The sequence below is a fragment of the Phyllobates terribilis genome, unplaced genomic scaffold (genome assembly GCF_046119375.1).
Source record: "Phyllobates terribilis strain yellow unplaced genomic scaffold, ASM4611937v1 Scaffold_1__5_contigs__length_1240528914, whole genome shotgun sequence".
NCBI classification, from domain to species: Eukaryota; Metazoa; Chordata; class Amphibia; order Anura; family Dendrobatidae; genus Phyllobates; species Phyllobates terribilis.
In genome coordinates, this window is record NW_027362761.1 from 727,835,918 (window position 1) to 727,854,694 (window position 18,777).

Here is an 18,777-nt window from a genome sequence, read left to right on the forward strand (position 1 = left end):
TCATTTTACCTTTTTTCTTTTCCATTTTCTTAAGTTATATTTAGCAACTTCAAGGGAATCTGTCAAACAAATTTACTAATAAAACTAGTGGTATGGCTGTATGAGTTGTAACAATACAAGTGATGCTTGTTTTATAGCAATTTAACCTGGAAACAATGGCATGACAGCCGGTGTACACAGAACATTTGATTTCCTCTGCTTCCCTGACTATTCACTTTTAATTATTATTATTATTATTTTTAAATCTGCCATACAGTTCCAGAGGTATGGGTCTTTTTATTTAGTGCTAATTTTATCATCTGTACCAAGTTGACAATACTCCGAGAATAATTATGCAGAGCAGCCTAAAACTATGCCCCTTTAGTAAAGACAATTAAAATTATCACAAAATAAAAAGGCTCATATCTCTGGAATATTATGGCGGATTAAAAAAAACTGGAATATTCAGTGGAGTAGCAGGAATAAAGAACACTAAAACTGAACACACTTTGCCTGGTTACAGGTTCTCTTTAAAGGAACACTGCGCAACGTCTTACAGTTGGGTCCAGAAATATTTGGTCAGTGACTGAATATTCGTGATTTGGGCTCTGCATGCCACTATTTTAGATTTAAAATGAAACAACTGAGATACAATTGAAGAGTAGACTTTTTTACGTTAAGGGGTTGAACAAAAATATCCTGTGACACTTGTAGACATTGCAGGACCTTGGGTATCCATGGTTACGACCACTAGCTAATGGTCACTAGATCAGTGGTCGTAACCATGGATACCTAAGGTCCTTCAATGCCTACACATGAGGAAAGAGACATAGCGAATCAGAAAAGCTATACTACATTTCTAATTGGAGGTATTTGCTAATATTATTATTACATCTACTACATATTGGGATAGGATCTTGGAGATGGTAATACCTCTTTAACTTTAGCATAAATAAAATGTTCATTTTTAATACTTTGTAGAGAATCCTCTGCAGGCAATAACTACCTGGAGTCTGGAAGCAATGGACGTCACCAAACGCTGGGTTTCTTCCTTTGTGATGCTTTGACAGACCTTTACTGCAGCTGACTTCAGTTGTTGCTTCTTTGTGTGTCTTTCTGCATTACGTTTTGTCTTAAGCATGTGAAATGCATGCTGGATGGGGTTGAGATCTGGTGATTTACTCTGTCATTGCAGAATATTTCACTTATTTGCCTTAAAAAAAACTACTGGGTTGGTTTCGCAGTATGTTTTGTGTCGTTGTCCATCTGTACTGTGAAGCACCGTGCAATCATCCTTGCTGCACTTGGTTGAATCTGAACAGAAAGTATCACCCTGTACACTTCAGAATTCATCCAGCTGCTTCTGTCATAAGTTACATCATCAATAAACACTAGAGACCTAGTGCCCTTGGAAGCCATGCATGTCCATGCCATCACACTGCCTCCACCGTGTTTTACAGAGGATGTGGTATGCTTTGGATCATGAGCAGTTCCAAGCCTTCTCTATACTTTCTTTTTCCCATCATTCTGGTACAGGTTAATCTTAATTTCATCTATCTAAACAATGCTTTTCCAGAACTGAACGGACTTCTTAGGTGTTATTTGGCAAAGTCTAATCTGGCCTTTCTTATTTTTAAGGTTGATTAATGGTCTGCACTTTGTCGTGAACCCTCAGTATTTGTTCTCATGATGTATTGTCATTATGGTAGACTTGGATACTGAAACACCTACTTCCTGGAGACTGGTCTTCACTTGGGTGGATGTTGTGAAGGGGTTTTTCTTCACCATGGAAAGGATCCTGCGATCATCCATCACTATTGTCGCCTGTGGATGTATTTCTTTTTTTTTTTTAAGCCTAATGATGCTGTGTACATATTAAAGAGCTGTTATTCCTAAACCCTTTCTCCAATTAGGATGTGAATACCCTCAAATTAAAGCTGAATCTGCCCTTTAAGCCCATATTGATTATGTATCTGTATCTTGAATATGTTTTGGTAAACAGCTAAAATACCAAAACTTGTGTCACTGTCCAAATATTCCTGAACCTAACTAGTTGCTTCTCTGAGCAGCTGCAAAGGCTTAGAGGGAACGTTACCTGGAAGTGCATTGGGGTGTGTCATACCACTAGTTTTATTAGGAAAATGCCTTGAATAACTGCAAATATCAAAGGTGAACCTTTTGCATACAAGGGTGTTTCTCAACACAGAGACTTGGCCTGCTGCTCTGTTCTCCCCCATTACATTACCACAAGCTCTTATATCGAGATGTTGACTAACTTTTGTTCGTTCACTGCCTATTCTGATTGAGCGTGCACTAGAGAAGAAGCTGAAGAGCACTTCAAGCGCTATTTCTATAAATGCTAACTATGATGGGTACCAGAAATAATGATGGGGGTATCAGTTGTAAATTGTGAAGTGATTTCTGTTTAAAAAAATATTTTCCTTTTGAAGGGATTGGCCATTCAATAGGAAGATTTTTAGAAAGGCCATAAACAATTAAGTAGTGGAAAATTAAAAAAAAAAAAAGCAGCTTTGCAATTTAATAGTCCTTGCTGCCCATGTATGGGCTATGAAAGCATTGGTAACCATAGGTCTTAAGCATCCATAGCATATAGGTTGGCAGCAGTCACACGATTACCAATGTGACCACATGTCCGCAGTCCCTGGCTATGTCCGCCTTTGTGCTGGTTTTATGCAGTAACTTAATGCATCCAGCACATGCACATATACAGGCAGTAGTAAACTATAGCATGTGATGGATGGGTTCAGGTATAGTTTACCACTTGTACAGAGAAGAACGCAGGCAGGAAGAGCCGAAGAACTAATCCCATGAGTAAATCACAAGACTGCTGCCATCTTAAATTCTAAGGACATGGAAACTGCTAGTTTCCAGTTTACATGGTTAACAGGAAGCCTTCCCATAAAGTGGCCGACCTCTTTAAGCATACCTTAATTTAACATATCCATTTACAACATTCTACATCAGCTTCATTTATATCCATTCCCATGTTCTCCTTATTCAGAATAGTTCTTTTTCCAACCAGATCTATCACAATCTTTTCCTACGGGGCCTGTCTTTGGTTGGTTGGTATCATAGTCACCCTTTTAGTCCCGCTGTGCCATCCCTGCAGGACATTGAGTCTCAGATGGATTATCAGCTAAAACTGCAGGGTTCAGACAACAGTTTCCAGCCATGTTTGGGCTTAATATGTGGTGAGACATTTTTCTCATTTGCCTCACAGATCCATACCATTTCAATATTTGTGTTTTTGTTGATAACTGTTTGCTTTCTTTAAATTAGCCCCATACTTCCGTGGAAACCATGGGACCCAATCTACAATCTGTCCATTCTGGGTTATGCCTCCTGCGGAGGTTAGTTATACATTTTATATTTCACATTCCCTGTGTTGTAGGTTACTTGTGTTTTTTTTTTTTTATACAAATCTTCTCTTCCAGCACCGTCCAAATGATTATGGAATTCCTATGGAGGTTGAAGTTACTTATATACAGGACAGCTTTCTAACAAATGACATCTTGCATGACATGGTAAGGAGGTACAATTTTTCATAGGACATTGAAATGTTTATAATTGATTCTTGACAAAACATCAACTTTGATGTAATCATATATGGGTTTAAAGGGGTTTTCCCACAAGCGAAAGTTGATTTTAATCAATAGATCTTGGAATAATAATAATTTCCCCAATTGGATGTGTTTAAATATAATGTTCCTGTGCTGAGATAATCTTATACATGTGTCCCTGCTGTCTACTGTGTAATGGCTGTGTACTGACCGTACAGGAACACGGTCTGATCATACCACATCTCCTGGGCAGGGGAGGAAGCAAAAGAGAATACACAGACAGGACAGCATAGGATCACAGCTGATTGTTTTTGTGAGGTAAAACATTTCACTGCCTGTTTATAAATAATGTTTTACTTCAAGGAAAGAATCAGCTGGGATCCCCTGCTGTAATATCTGTATACTCTTTAGCTTCCCCCCTGCCCAGGAGATGTGGTATGATCAGACAGTGTTCCTGCACGGTCAGACACAACCATTACACAGTACACAGCAGGGGCACATTTATAAGATTATCTCAGCACAAGAACATTTTATTTAAATTTATCCAATTGTGGAACTTATTATTCCAAGAGCTTTTGATTAAAAAGAACTTTTAGTTGTGGAAAAATTCCTTTAATGATCTTTGAGGAGAAGAGAGATGAGGGTTGCAAACCCTCTGACAGACTGAATCACTGTTAACTCATTCTTCAGCAAGTACTGAGATGAACAGAGGCTGTAAGAAACCAAACAGTCCTAAATGTTTAATAAAACCTTTTTACAAAAAATATATTAGACCAAAATACATGCATTGGAACGGCCCCAAAGGGTTCAAAATCCATTACAGTGTACCTATCATTTGGAAGAATTTTTTATATACAACCCCAATTCTAAAAAAAAGTTGGGACGCTATGTATATTGTAAAGAAAACAAGAATGCAATGATTTGGAAATTTTGGAAATCTCTTGTAGCCATATTATTTTCACAACAGAGCACAGATCCTAAGTTGAAAGTTAGATTTTTTTCCATTTCATTATGCAAATTGTCACTTCAGATAAGAAGAGGACTAGAACTCTAGTGCCACCTTTAGGAAGTAGCAATTCTAAAAGTCAATATCGACTCTCTAACAAGCCTTGTCGTATGACTTAGGATAAAAGCCAGAATCTCAATTGGCAGACACTGTGTTTTGAGGTACTGCCCCTCGTCAGTGCAAAGTGTGAAATTTGGTTTGGCAAATTGAGATTCTGGTTCTTGCTTTTATCCTAAGTCATGTGACAAGGCTTGTTAGAGAGTCGTTATTGACTTTTAGGATTGCTACTTCCTGTAGGTGGCACTAGAGTTCTAGTCCTCTTCCTCTCTGAAGAGACAATTTGCATATTTCCCAGAGGAGCATTGCGGCTTTGTCTGGCTGAAATATGCAATGTCTTCCTTGAAATGGACGTTGCCTGGATACAGGGCCGGCTCCAGGTTTTTCTGGGCCCCGGGCGAAGGAGTCTCAGTGGGCCCCTTTAACACATACCACGATTCATGATGCAGAGATACGGCGGAGAAATATATATATATATATATATATATATATATATATATATATATATATATATATATATATATATATATAGTACAATGCAAATATTTCACTTCTTACATTACATGAGTGATATCTATTGTAAATTCCACAATAGCTCAGAAACCGGTGAATCGCTCCACACAGAATAGTGGCCCCCATATAAGGCTCCATACGGAATACTGGCCCCCATATAACGCTTCATACGGAATACTGGCCCCCATATTACACTCCATACGGAATACTGGCCCCCATATAAGGCCCCATAAGGAATACTGGCCCCCATATAAGGCCCCATACGGAATACTGGCCCCCATATAAGGCTCCATACGGAATACTGGCCCCCATATAAGGCTCCATACGGAATACTGGCCCCCATATAAGGCTCCATACGGAATACTGGCCCCCATATAAGGCTCCATATGGAATACTGGCCCCCATATGGAATACTGGCCCCCATATAAGGCTCCATACGGAATACTGGCCCCCATATAAGGTTCCATACAGAATACTGGCCCCCATATAACGCTCCATACTGAATACTGGTCCCCTTATAAAGCTCCATACAGGATACTGGCCCCCATATAACGCTCCATACAGGATACTGGTCCCCTTATAAAACTCCATACAGGATACTGGCCCCCATATAATGCTCCATACAGGATACCGGTCCCCTTATAACGCTCCATACAGGATACCGGTCCCCTTATAACGCTCCATACAGGATACTGGCCCCCATATAATGCTGCATGCAGGCTGTGCCCCCTTATAATGCTCCATGCAGGCTGTTACCCCCCACATAATGCCCCATACAGGCTGTCCCCCCACGTAATGCCCCATACAGGCTGTCCCCCCACGTAATGCCCCATACAGGCCCCCCCTTTTAATGCTCCATGCAGGCTGTTACCCCCCACATAATGCTCCATACAGGATGTCACCCCCCCCCCTCTTTATAATGCCCCATGCAGGATGTCCCCCCCCCTCTTTATAATGCCCCATGCAGGCTGTTCCCCACCTTATAATGCCCCATGCAGGCTGTCACCCCTCCTCTTTATAATGCCCCATGCAGGATGTCCCCCCCTCTCTTTATAATGCCCCATGCAGGATGTCCCCCCCCTCTTTATAATGCCCCATGCAGGCTGTTCCCCACCTTATAATGCCCCATGCAGGCTGTCACCCCTCCTCTTTATAATGCCCCATGCAGGATGTCCCCCCCTTCTCTTTATACTGCCCCATGCCTCCATACATTAAAAAAAAAAAAAAATCAAATACTCACCTCCCTCCTCCTCACCTGCTGCCCGCTGCCTGCTGCCCGCTGCCCGCTGCTCGGGTCCGAACTCCAGCGTTGTCTGCGTCTTCCCGCTCTGCGCTCCCTGTGACGGCTCAGGGGAGGGCGCGGTGTAAAGACGTCACCGCGCCCTCTGACCTGAGACGTCACAGGGAGCTCAGAGCAGGAAGACAGCTGATCTGCGGAGGCACGGGGAGAGGTAAGTATCCAGCTGCCGGGGCCCTGAGCAAGCGGCGGAGAAGGGCGGGCGCTGACACCGCTCTCCTCCGCCCATAGCCCAGCGGGGTGCGCGACCGCCAGTGGGCCCCTCTGCCTGCTCAGGGCCCCGGCATTTGCCCGGGTGCGCCGGGTGCTGACGCCGGCCCTGCCTGGATAGGAGCATATATTGTTCTAAAACCTCTATATAATGCTATAATGCTCAGCATTGACAGCGCCTATCAAGATGAGAAAGCTGCCCATGCCATAGAGACTAATGTAAACCCAGACCATCAGAGATGCAGGCTTTTGAACTGTTCGCTGATAATAAACTGGGTGGTCCTTTTCCTTTTGAGTCTGCAGGATATGTTTTCTGTGGTTTCCATAAATAATTTAACATTTTGATTCATCTGACCACAGAACAGTTTTCTATTTTTCCTCAGTCCATTATAAATGAGCTTTGACCCATAGAAACTGTCAGCGATTTCTGGATTGTCTTCATATATGGCTTCTTCTTTGCATGATTGAGCTTTCACTTGCATTTGTGGATTGCACGGCGAACTGTACTGATTTCTCGAAGTATTCTTGAGCTCATGCAGTGATTTAAACGACCAATATAGTGCCGCCTGATGGCCCATAGATCAGGAGCATCTAATATTAATCACCGCCCTTGTACCTTGTGCACATGGAATTCTCCAGAATCTCTCAATATTGTATTATCTGATATTATTATGTACTGTAGATGGTGGAATATTCTAAGTGTTTGCAATTTTACATTGAGGAACATTTTTCGGAAATTGGTCCACAATTTTTAGATGCAGCTGTTCAGATTGGTAAACCTCTGACCATCTTTGGTTCTGAGAGACTCTGCCTCTTTTACATGCTCTTTTTATACAAAGGCTTGTAACTTCCTTGAAAATTGACCCTTCAGCTGTTTTTCATTAGTACAAATTACTTTTCCAGCCTTTTGCTAACACTGTCCCAACTTTTCTGAGATGTGTTGTTGCCGTCAATTTCTAAATGAGTTAGACCTTTTTCCATTTCATTTGAATAAAATTAATTTTCAACTTCTGATGTGTTCTATGGTCTGTTGTGAATAAAACATGGCAATAAGAGTTTTCCAAATCCTTGCATTTTTCTGTTCTTTACATTTTACAACACCACGTCTCAACTTTTTTTGGAATTAGAGTTATATTATAAGCTGCTTAGAGCTGCCGCTCAGTGGGTGTCTGGGTTCTGAGACCACCACTGATTGATCAAAATACCACTCCAAAGAGCGCAGCTTCTGCATGAGTTGTGCGCAGATAGGTGTATGGGCTCAATTGTAAGTGGCCCCTCACTCTGTAGATAGCCATGGTTCAGCCAATTGCTTGGCTGGCAGCTATCTCTCCTGACTCCTCCATACACAGGAACTCTGGTTCTGCTTAGCGATCCTATGTTCTCAGAGAGAAGCTGCCATAATCCTCTGGCGGTGGCTTATCTCGACACAAATAAAGCATCTGCACTCTGAAATTAGACGTGTCAGATCCTAATCTCCCCTGACCTCCTATGTCAGGGGTGAGTTGTGAGGCCCCCATACACATTAGCCTGTCAGCTGACTGCACCACTCTCACAGATTTTTAGTCAGACCGTTTCTAAAATTCTCTCTACTTTGTGTTTAGAAGTACTACCCACTTGGTACTGTTAGTGTTTCATACTACAGAACAATGTTTTTGAGTCACTGTATATATCTCCCACAGGCTCTGCTGGTTGAGTTTTATAAGGGAGGACCAGACCAGATTGCATTCCAGGATAATTGGAACGAAGATCATACACTCCTAGATAAAATAAAGGTATGCACCTATGTCATCTGTGTGTCACAACTTCATTCAATTCTTTGTCATTTCCACCACCTAAAATACAACATACATGCCACCTTGACCAGAGGGACATAGAATGGTTATCGTTCCCCACCCTCTATATAGAACCACTTGCAACAAAAACTGCTCAAAATATTTGAATTCGGATGGGGGTGAGAGGGGACAAGATTTCACTATATATTCTGATTTACTTGGATACTTACAATTTGTCATGACCATCAAAAAAGATTTTGAAAATTTTGTCCTGCTTACAATGAAACCTAAATGATAAATACCTTAACCCCATGAAGAAAAAGCACTAATGGGCACAGATGGTTCATATAATGGGGTGCTACAAATACCCTGCCAGATCAATTTGTGAAAACATGGGACAAAAAGACACAGGGAAATAGAGGATGTGCACACCCAAATAATTGCAGAAATATCAAATATTATTAAACAATTAGCTCTCCAAAGAGAAAACAACTCAAAATGGGAATTAAAAACATCTAAAAGTATGGGGGATACATACAGAAACATCAAGAGATTTAGCTATAATAGCCCAATGATATACACTCTTTAGCAGGCACAGGCTATCTGCTTGTGTGCTGCCTCAGGCACCCATTTTCCTGAAGACCACCACAGGGAAATCAATGGGAAGAGGAATCCGCTTACCACCGACATTTTATGAAAGCTCAGGGCCCGCAGCCTCACACCACCGAGACACCCCCTCCTCCCAGCAAGGGACCTCCTGCAGCAATGACCCTGCCTCTTGTGACCCAGCTCCACCACGGCCGGTAAGTTGCATTCAGATTATAAAACTCATCCCGATTTTCGTCCCAAATTTTTGGGGAAAAAAGTTCATCTCATAATCCAAAAAATACGGTATTCATGTAATAAATTAATATTTATTGGTATAAAAAATAAATAAATCATGTTTTTTTGTGGTTGTGTGTGTCATGGCACATCAACTTTCCCTGCCCTGATCACTGATCTAATGCTCTGCAATGCTTTTATATTGCTGGGCTTTAGATCAGTGCATTGCGCGCTGGGAGGAGGTGTGTCAGCTCCTGCTCTGAGCAGGACCTTACAGGCCACCATACCTGGGTGAACCCACGGCCATCTTTGTCTTCACGGTGACCCTGGGCCGAATCGGCCCAATGCGATAGCAATCACGTTGTGCCGATCTGAGCAGACAAAGAGCTCCCTCTCTAAGCCGATCATTGTTTTTTTTCCTCTTCTATTTTTTTTTCCTCTTCTATTGTGGGGTTTTATAATATATGTTTATATTTATCATAAATCTTCAGTAATGGTCAAAAGTTTGGACATGTCTGTTCCTGGAATGGTTTTATATGTTATTATTGGAATGTGAACATTGTAGATTCAAAATGAAGATGGCAAAACTACGAAGTAAAATATGGAAGCAAAGAGTAAAGGAAACATACGTGAAACAAATCAGAATATGGTGTAAACCTTAGATTACTCAATGTAGCCCCCTTTTATTCTAATGAAAGCTTTACACTCTCATGGCATTCTTTCCAGTAATTTCAACAGTATTCACATGGAATAGCTTTCCCACAGTCTTAAGTGTCTGAAAGGGTAATGAGCACTTGTTGGCTGCTTTGCATTCACTCTGTTATCCATCTCATCCCAAACCATCTCAATTGGCTTTATTTTGGTTGATTGTGGAGACCATGTCATCTGACCCAGCACACCATCCTTCTCTTGCTTGGTCACATAGCCCTTACATAGCCTTGACTTGTGTTTTGGGTCATTGCCTGTCGCCACAAAAATAATGGTTCCACTAAATGCATACCAGATGGGATGGGGTGGCATATCCTTGCATAATGCTGTGCTCTGCCTTGATTTTGGAAAAAAAAATCACCAACATTGTCACCAGAAAAGAACACCCACATTATTACTCCTCCACTTCCACGCCTGATAGAATGCCAAGAGTGTATAAATGTCATCAGAGTAAAAGGGAGGAATCTAAGGTTTAACACACATTTTGGTTGGTTTCACATGCATTTTTTTCCTCCTTGTTTCCATATGTGCTCCTTCATAGTTTTTCTGCCTTCAGCCTGAATCTACAATGTGCACATTCCAATAAGAACCAGGAATACCATTTCATATGTATATTGTACTGTGCAAAGTTTTAGACAGGTGAGGCAAAATGTTGAAAAATAAGTGCTTTCAAAAATAGAAATATTAATATTTTATTTCTTATCAATTAAGAAAATACAAAGGGAGTGAACAAAAAATAAATCTAATAAATACTTGCTGTGTCCACCCTTTGTGTTTAAACTGCTTCAAAGCATCAATTCGTCTTGATACACTTGCACACAGTTATTGAAGGACGTCTACTGGGAACTTGTTCCAAATATCTTGGATAACTAACCAAAGATCTTCTGTGGATGTAGGCTTGTGCAAATCTTTCTGTCTCCATGTAATCACAGACAGCCCTGAACTCAACATCAGGGAATCTATTTGGGGACCATATCTTCATATTTATGTCAGAGTCATTACAAATAGAGTGATCTATTTCAAGAGTTTATTTCTGTTAATGTTGATGATTATGGCTTACAGCCAATGAAAACACAAAAGTCATTATCTCAGTAAATTAGAATAATTAACAAAAAACACCTGCAAAGGCTTCCGAAGCGTTTAAAAAGGTCCTTTAGTCTGTTTCAGTAGGCTCCACAATCATGGGGAAGGCTGCTGACTTGACAGATGTCAATATATTATTATATATACACATATTATATTATATATGTTATATATTATTATTATTATTTATTTATTTATATAGTGCCATTGATTTCATGGTGCTGTACATAAGAAGGGGTTACATACCAAATACCGATATCACTTACAGTAAATAAACTAACAATGATAGACTGGTACAAAGGGAAGAGGACCCTGCCTTTGCGAGCTTTCATTCTACAGGAATGGGGAAGGAGACAGTAGATTGGGGGGGTTGCAGTAGCTGCGGTGTTGTTGAGGTGGCAGCAAGCAAGGTCATGGCAGGCTGGAAGCTTGTTTGAAGAGATGGGTTTTCAGGTTCCGTCTGAAGGATCAAAATGTGGAGGCTAATCGGACGTTTTGAGGCACAGAATTCCATAGGATGGGAGATATTCGGGAGAAATCTTGGAGGTGATTGGGAGAAGAACGAATAAGTGTGGAAGAGAGAAGGAGGTCTTGGGAGGACCGGAGATTACGTAAGGGAATATATCGGGAGATTAGTTCAGAGGTGTACTGAGGAGAAAGGTTATGGATGGCTTTGTAGGTCAGTGTTAGTAGTTTGAACTGGATACGCTTCGCAATTGGTAGCCAGTGAAGGGATTTGCAAAGGGGGGTAGCAGAGGAGTAGCGGGGCGAGAGATGAACTAGTCGCGAAGCAGAGATAAGGATGGACTGGAGAGGTGCTAGAGTGCATGTTGGCCACAGAGGAGGATATTGCAGTAGTCGAGGCGGGAGATGATGAAGACATGCACAAGCAGTTTAGTAGATTAAGGGTTGAGGAAAGGACGGATTCTGGAAATATTTTTGAGCTGGAGGCGACAGGAAGTGGCGAGAGCTTGGATGTGGGGTTTGAAGGACAGTGCAGAGTCAAGGGTTACTCCGAGGCAGCGGATTGCCGGTACAGGGGAAAGTGTGATGTCATTTATTGTGATAGAAAGATCAGATGGGGAAGATATGCGAAATGGGGCAAAGATGATGATTTCAGTTTTGTCCACATTGAGCTTGAGGAAGCGAAAGAAGAAGGAGGAGGATATGGCTGATAGACATGCTGGGATTCTGGACAGCAGAGAGGTGACATCAGGGCCAGAGAGGTAGATCTGGTTGTCATCCGTGTACAGATGGTACTGGAAGCCATTGGATTTATGAGCAGTCCCAGGCCAAGGGTATAGATGGAGAAGAGTAGGGGTCCTAGGACAGAGCTTTGAGGGACTCCAACAGAGAGGAGGCGGGATGAAGAGGTAGTGTGGGAGTGGGAGATGCTAAATGTGCGGTTAGAAAGGAATGAGGAGATCCAAGATAGGGCAAGGTTTTTGGAGCCAAAGGAAGAGAGGATCTGTAGTAGGAGGCAGTGGTCAACTCTGTCGAAGGCAGAGGACAGGTCAAGAAGGGGAAGTACAGAGAATTGTCTGTTCGCGTTGGCTGTAAGTAAATCATTAGTAATTTTGGTAAGGGCAGATTCTTTGGAATGGTAGGGGCGGGAGCCAGATTGTTGGTTGTCGAAGAGAGAGTTAGATGAGAAGTGAGAGGAAAGTTCAGCGTGAACGTGTTGCTCAAGGAGTTTGGAGGCAAATGGGAGCAGCGATATGGGGTGGTAGCTGGACAAGACGGTTGGGTCGAGGGATGGCTTTTTGAGGATGGGCGTGATTGTGGAATGTTTGAAGGCAGCGAAGAAGGTACCAGAAGTTATTGATAGGTTGAAGAGATGGGATGAGTGTGGGGAGGAGGTGGGAAGGGGTTGAGTGCACAAGTGGTGAGGTGTGATTTGGAGAAGAGAAGAGTAAGGTCTCCTTCCGTGATGTTGGGAAGGGAGGTTATGGGGGAAGGGCAATGGTCTGGAAAACAAAGGGGTTGTGGTGGTTGGACATTAAAGACTTGCCTTGTTTGGTCAATCTTGTTTTTGAAGTGTGTGGCAAACTCTTCAGCAGAGATGATGGAGGTCGGAGGGGGCAGTAGAGGCCGGAGGAGATAGTTAAAATTGTTGAATAACTGTTTGGGGTTACATATGTATGTATGTATGTATGTATGTATGTATGTATGTATGTATGTATGTATGTATGTATGTATGTGTGTGTGTGTGTGTGTGTGTGTGTGTGTGTTTGTGTATGTATGTAGAAATGAAGGCTATTCCATGCGAGAAATTGCCAAGAAACTGAAGATTTCCTACAACGGTGTGTACTACTCCCTTCAGAGGAGAGCACAAACTGGCTCTAACCAGAGTAGAAAGAGAAGTGGGAGGCCCCGCTGCACAACTGAGCAACAAGACAAGTACAATAGAGTCTCTAGTTTGAGAAATCGACACCTCACAGCTCCTCAACTGGCAACTTCATTAAATAGTACACGCAAAACGTCAGTATCAACGTCTACAGTGAAGAGGCGACTCCGGGATGCTGGCCTTCAGGGCAAAGTGGCAAAGAAAAAGCCATATCTGAGACTGGCTAATAAAAGGAAAAGATTAATATGGGCAAAAGAACACAGACATTGGACAGAGGAAGATTGAAAAAAGTTTTATGGACAGACGAACCAAAGTTTGAGGTGTTAGGTTCACACAGAAGAACATTTGTGAGACGCAGAACAACTGAAAAGATGCTGGAAGAGTGCCTGACGCCATCTGTCAAGCATGGTGGAGGTAATGTGATGATCTGGGGTTGCTCTGGTGCTGGTAAAGTGGGAGATTTGTACAAGGTAAATGGTATTTTGAATAAGGAAGGCTATCACTCCATTTTGCAACAACATGCCATACCCTGTGGAAAACGCTTGATTAGAGCCAATTTCATCCTACAACAGGACAATGATCCAAAGCACACCTCCAAATTATGCATGAACTATTTAGGGAAGAAGCAGGCAGCTGGTATTCTATCTGTAATGGAGTGGCCAGCACAGTCACCAGATCTCAACCCCATTGAGCTGTTGTGGGAGCAGCTTGACCGTATGGTACGCAACAAGTGCCCATCAAGCCAATCCAACTTGTGGGAGGGGCTTCAGGAAGCATGGGGGGAAATGTCTCAAGATTACCTCAGCAAATTAACAGCTAGAATGCCAAAGGTCTGCAATGCTGTAATTGCTGCAAAGGGAGCATTATTTGACGAAAGCAAAGTTTGAAGGAGAAAATTATTCTTTCTAATAAAAATCATTATTTCTAACCTTGTCAATGTCTGGACTATATTTTCTATTCATTTTGCAACTCATTTGATAAATAAAAGTATGAGTTTTCATGGAAAACACAAAATTATCTGGGTGACCCCAAACTTTTGAATGGTAATGTATACATACATATTATATATATATATACAGTGCATTGTGAAAGTATTTGGCCCCCTTGAACTTTACTACCTTTTGCCACATTTCTGGCTTCAAACATAAAGATATAAAATTCTAATTTTTTGGGAAGAATCAACAACAAGTGGGACACAATCGTGAAGTGGAACGAAATTTATTGGATATTTTAAACTTTTTTAACAAATTAAAAACTGAAAAGTGGGGCGTGCAATATTATTCGGCCCCTTTACTTTCAGTGCAGCAAACTCACTCCAGAAGTTCAGCGAGGATCTCTGAATGATCCAATGTTGTCCTAAATGACTGGTAATGATAAATAGAATCCACCTGTGTGTAATCAAGTCTCCGTATAAATGTACCTGCTCTGTGATAGTCTCAGGGTTCTGTTTCAAGTGCAGAGAGCATCATGAAGACCAAGGAACACATCAGGCAGGTCCGAGATACTGTTGTGGCGAAGTTTAAAGCCGGATTTAGATACAAAAAGGTTTCCCAAGTTTTAAACATCTCAAGGAGCACTGTGCAAGCGATCATATTGAAATGGAAGAAGCATCAGACCACTGCAAATCTACCAAGACCTGGCCGTCCCTCTAAACTTTCATCTCGAACAAGGAGAAGACTGATCAGAGATGCAGCCAAAAGGCCCATGATCACTCTGGATGAACTGCAGAGATCTACAGCTGAGGTGGGAGAGTCTGTCCATAGGACAACAATCAGTCGTACACTGCACAAATCTGGCCTTTATGGAAGAGTGGCAAGAAGAAAGCCATTTCTCAAAGATATCCATAAAAAGTCTTGTTTGAAGTTTGCCACAAGCCACCTGAGAGACACACCAAACATGTGGAATAAGGTGCTCTGGTCAGATGAAACTAAAATCAAACTTTTTGGCCACAATGCAAAACCGATATGTTTGGCGTAAAAGAAACACAGCTCATCACCCTCAAAACACCATCCCCACTGTCAAACATGGTGGTGGCAGCATCATGGTTTGGGCCTGCTTTTCTTCAGCAGGGAGAGAGAAGATGGTTAAAATTGATGGGAAGATGGACGGAGCCAAATACAGGACCATTCTGGAAGAAAACCTGTTGGAGTCTGCAAAAGACCTGAGACTGGGACGGAGATTTATCTTCCAACAAGACAATGATCCCAAACATAAAGCAAAATCTACAATGGAATGGTTCAAAAATAAACGTATCCCGGTGTTAGAATGGCCAAGTCAAAGTCCAGACCTGAATCCAATCGAGAATCTGTGGAAAGAGCTGAAAACTGCTGTTCACAAACGCTCTCCATCCAACCTCACTGAGCTCGAGCTGTTTTGCAAGGAAGAATGGGCAAGAATTTCAGCCTCTCGATGTGCAAAACTGATAGAGACATACCCCAAGCAACTTGCAGTTGTTATCGCAGCAAAAGGTGGCGCTACAAATTATTAACTCAAGGGGGCCGAATAATATTGCACGCCCCACTTTTCAGTTTTTAATTTGTTAAAAAAGTTTAAAATATCCAATAAATTTCGTTCCACTTCACGATTGTGTCCCACTTGTTGTTAATTCTTCCCAAAATAATTAGAATTTTATATCTTTATGTTTGAAGCCAGAAATGTGGCATAAGGTAGAAAAGTTCGAGGGGGCCAAATACTTTCACAATGCACTGTGTATGTGTGTGTGTGTATATGTGTATATATACAGTACAGACCAAAAGTTTGGACTCACCTTCTCATTTAAAGATTTTTCTGTATTTTCATGACTATGAAAATTGTACATTCACACTGAAGGCATCAAAACTATGAATTAACACATGTGGAATTATATACTTAACAAAAAAGTGTGAAACAACTGAAAATATGTCTTATATTCTAGGTTCTTCAAAGTAGCCACCTTTTGCTTTGATGACTGCTTTGCACACTGTTGGCATTCTCATTCTCTTGATGAGCTTCAACAGGTAGTCACCGTAAATGGTCTTCCAACAATCTTGAAGGAGTTCCCAGAGATGCTTAGCGCTAGTTGGCCCTTTTGCCTTCACTCTGCGGTCCAGCTCACCCCAAACCATCTCGATTGGGTTCAGGTCTGGTGACTATGGAGGCCAGGTCATCTGGCGTAGCACCCCATCACTCTCCTTCTTGGTCAAATAGCCCTTACACAGCCTGGAGGTGTGTTTGGGGTCATTGTCCTGTTGAAAAATAAATGATGGTCCAACTAAACGCAAACCGGATGGAATACCATGCCGCTGCAAGATGCTGTGGTAGCCATGCTGGTTCAGTATGCCTTAAATTTTGAATAAATCCCCAACAGTGTCACCAGAAAAGCACCCCCACACCATCACACCTCCTCTTCCATGCTTCACGGTGGGAACCAGGCATGTAGAGTCCATCCGTTCACCTTTTCTGCATCGCACAAAGACACGGTGGTTGGAACCAAAGATCTCAAATTTGGACTCATCAGACCAAAGCACAGATTTCCACTTGTCTAATGTCCATTCTTTGTGTTCTTTAGCCCAAACAAGTCTCTTCTGCTTGTTGCCTGTCCTTAGCAGTGGTTTCCTAGCAGTTATTTTACCATGAAGGCCTGCTGCACAAAGTCTCCTCTTAACAGTTGTTGTAGAGATGTGTCTGCTGCTAGAACTCTGTGTGGCATTGCCCTGGTCTCTAATCTGAGCTGCTGTTAACCTGCGATTTCTGAGGCTGGTGACTCGGATAAACTTATCCTCAGAAGCAGAGGTGACTCTTGGTCTTCATTTCCTGGGGCGGTCCTCATGTGAGCCAGTTTCTTTGTAGCGCTTGACGGTTTTTGCAACTGCACTTGGGAACACTTTCAAAGTTTTCCCAATTTTTTGGACTGACTGACCTTCATTTCTTAAAGTAATGATGGCCACTCGTTTTTCTTTACTTAGCTGCTTTTTTCTTGCCATAATACAAATTCTAACAGTCTATTCAGTAGGACGATCAGCTGTGTATCCACCTGACTTCTGCACAACACAACTGATGGTCCCAACCCCATTTATAAGGCAAGAAATCCCACTTATTAAACCTGACAGGGCACACCTGTGAAGTGAAAACCATTTCCGGTGACTACCTCTTGAAGCTCATCAAGAGAAAGCCAAGAGTGTGCAAAGCCGTCATCAAAGCAAAAGGTGACTACTTTGAAGAACCTAGAATATAAGACATATTTTCAGTTGTTTCACACTTTTTTGTTAAGTATATAATTCCACATGTGTTAATTCATAGTTTTGATGCCTTCAGTGTGAATGTACAATTTTCATAGTCATGAAAATACAGAAAAATCTTTAAATGAGAAGGTGTGTCCAAACTTTTGGTCTGTACTGTATATATATAAAATTTATAATATAATATTGTGGTTTTATACTTTCATATAGCAATCTGTGCAATAACGGATATACGAGATGTTTGAGATGTGTCCGTGTCATTTATTTTGGCAATAAATTAAGATATCATATTTCAGTGCTTCAGTCCAGTTGGTTTTTATCAAGGATAATCTGTATTGAATACATACTAGATAGTAAGAAACATATTAGTCAGCTACCCTCTCCTGCTTCCAAAGTTGCCGTGGACCGAGAATAGAATTCTATTAGGCCCCACGCTCGGGTCTCTTGTGACAGTCCCCTGATTGGGCATAGGAAACAAAACCATGAGGTTAGTGAGGCTTCTTGTATTATGACTAGCTAACCTCTCACAACCCAGGCTGAAACAATCTGCATATACATAAGCAGTGACTGGACCAGTACTACAGCTGACTGCCCTGGTTTGAACAAAATGTTTACTTCTTTCTCCAAATATGCTGTATTATCACGCCACTGAGCCTCTTCAGAATCCGAGGGGAACTATTCAGAATCAGATACCGTACTTCCCCAACCCTGACATCCTGGCTCAAATAAATCAGTCATTTTCGTACTAAACAAGATTTTAAGGCCCTGACCTCAGAATTGAGAGAGTCACAGAAGTGAAATAGTATGTATGAGACAGGATATTTAACGGACAGGTTGAATTGACACCCTGGAAATTGAGCATACTAGCTATTATATTTCCTACCTGTAGAATGTTTACTGTCCCAAAAAGTAGTTGCTCAGGTTATGTAAAGTCACTTAGAGGACTTGAACAACAGGGGTAGAAGAAGCAACATTCGAGCAAGGCTGAGTTTACACGATGCGGTTTTAATGCGTTTCCGTGACGGTTTTTCTGCGCATTAAAACCGCTTGGTAATAGGTCTGCCATGCAGAGCAATAATAATCTAGATGTGCTGTGCACATGATGCGGAAATTTCCGCTGCGAATTATCATTGCGGCACAAACCGCAGCACAACCAATTCAAAATCGTGCCCATTGACTTGCATT

The 18,777-nt window shown here is 41.8% G+C and overlaps 1 protein-coding gene across 7 annotated transcripts in view; it reads left to right on the plus strand.

The window, feature by feature from the left end:
- Positions 1-18,777, plus strand: part of MPND (MPN domain containing) — a 134,450-nt gene that overhangs the window by 90,071 nt on the left and 25,602 nt on the right. For all 7 annotated transcript variants that reach the window (XM_073686364.1, XM_073686362.1, XM_073686365.1 and 4 more), the window contains 4 exons: positions 3,023-3,191; positions 3,280-3,350; positions 3,435-3,524; positions 8,323-8,415. In XM_073686364.1, the coding sequence (XP_073542465.1) occupies positions 3,023-3,191; positions 3,280-3,350; positions 3,435-3,524; positions 8,323-8,415 (423 nt within the window). The remainder of the gene's footprint in view (positions 1-3,022; positions 3,192-3,279; positions 3,351-3,434; positions 3,525-8,322; positions 8,416-18,777) is intronic.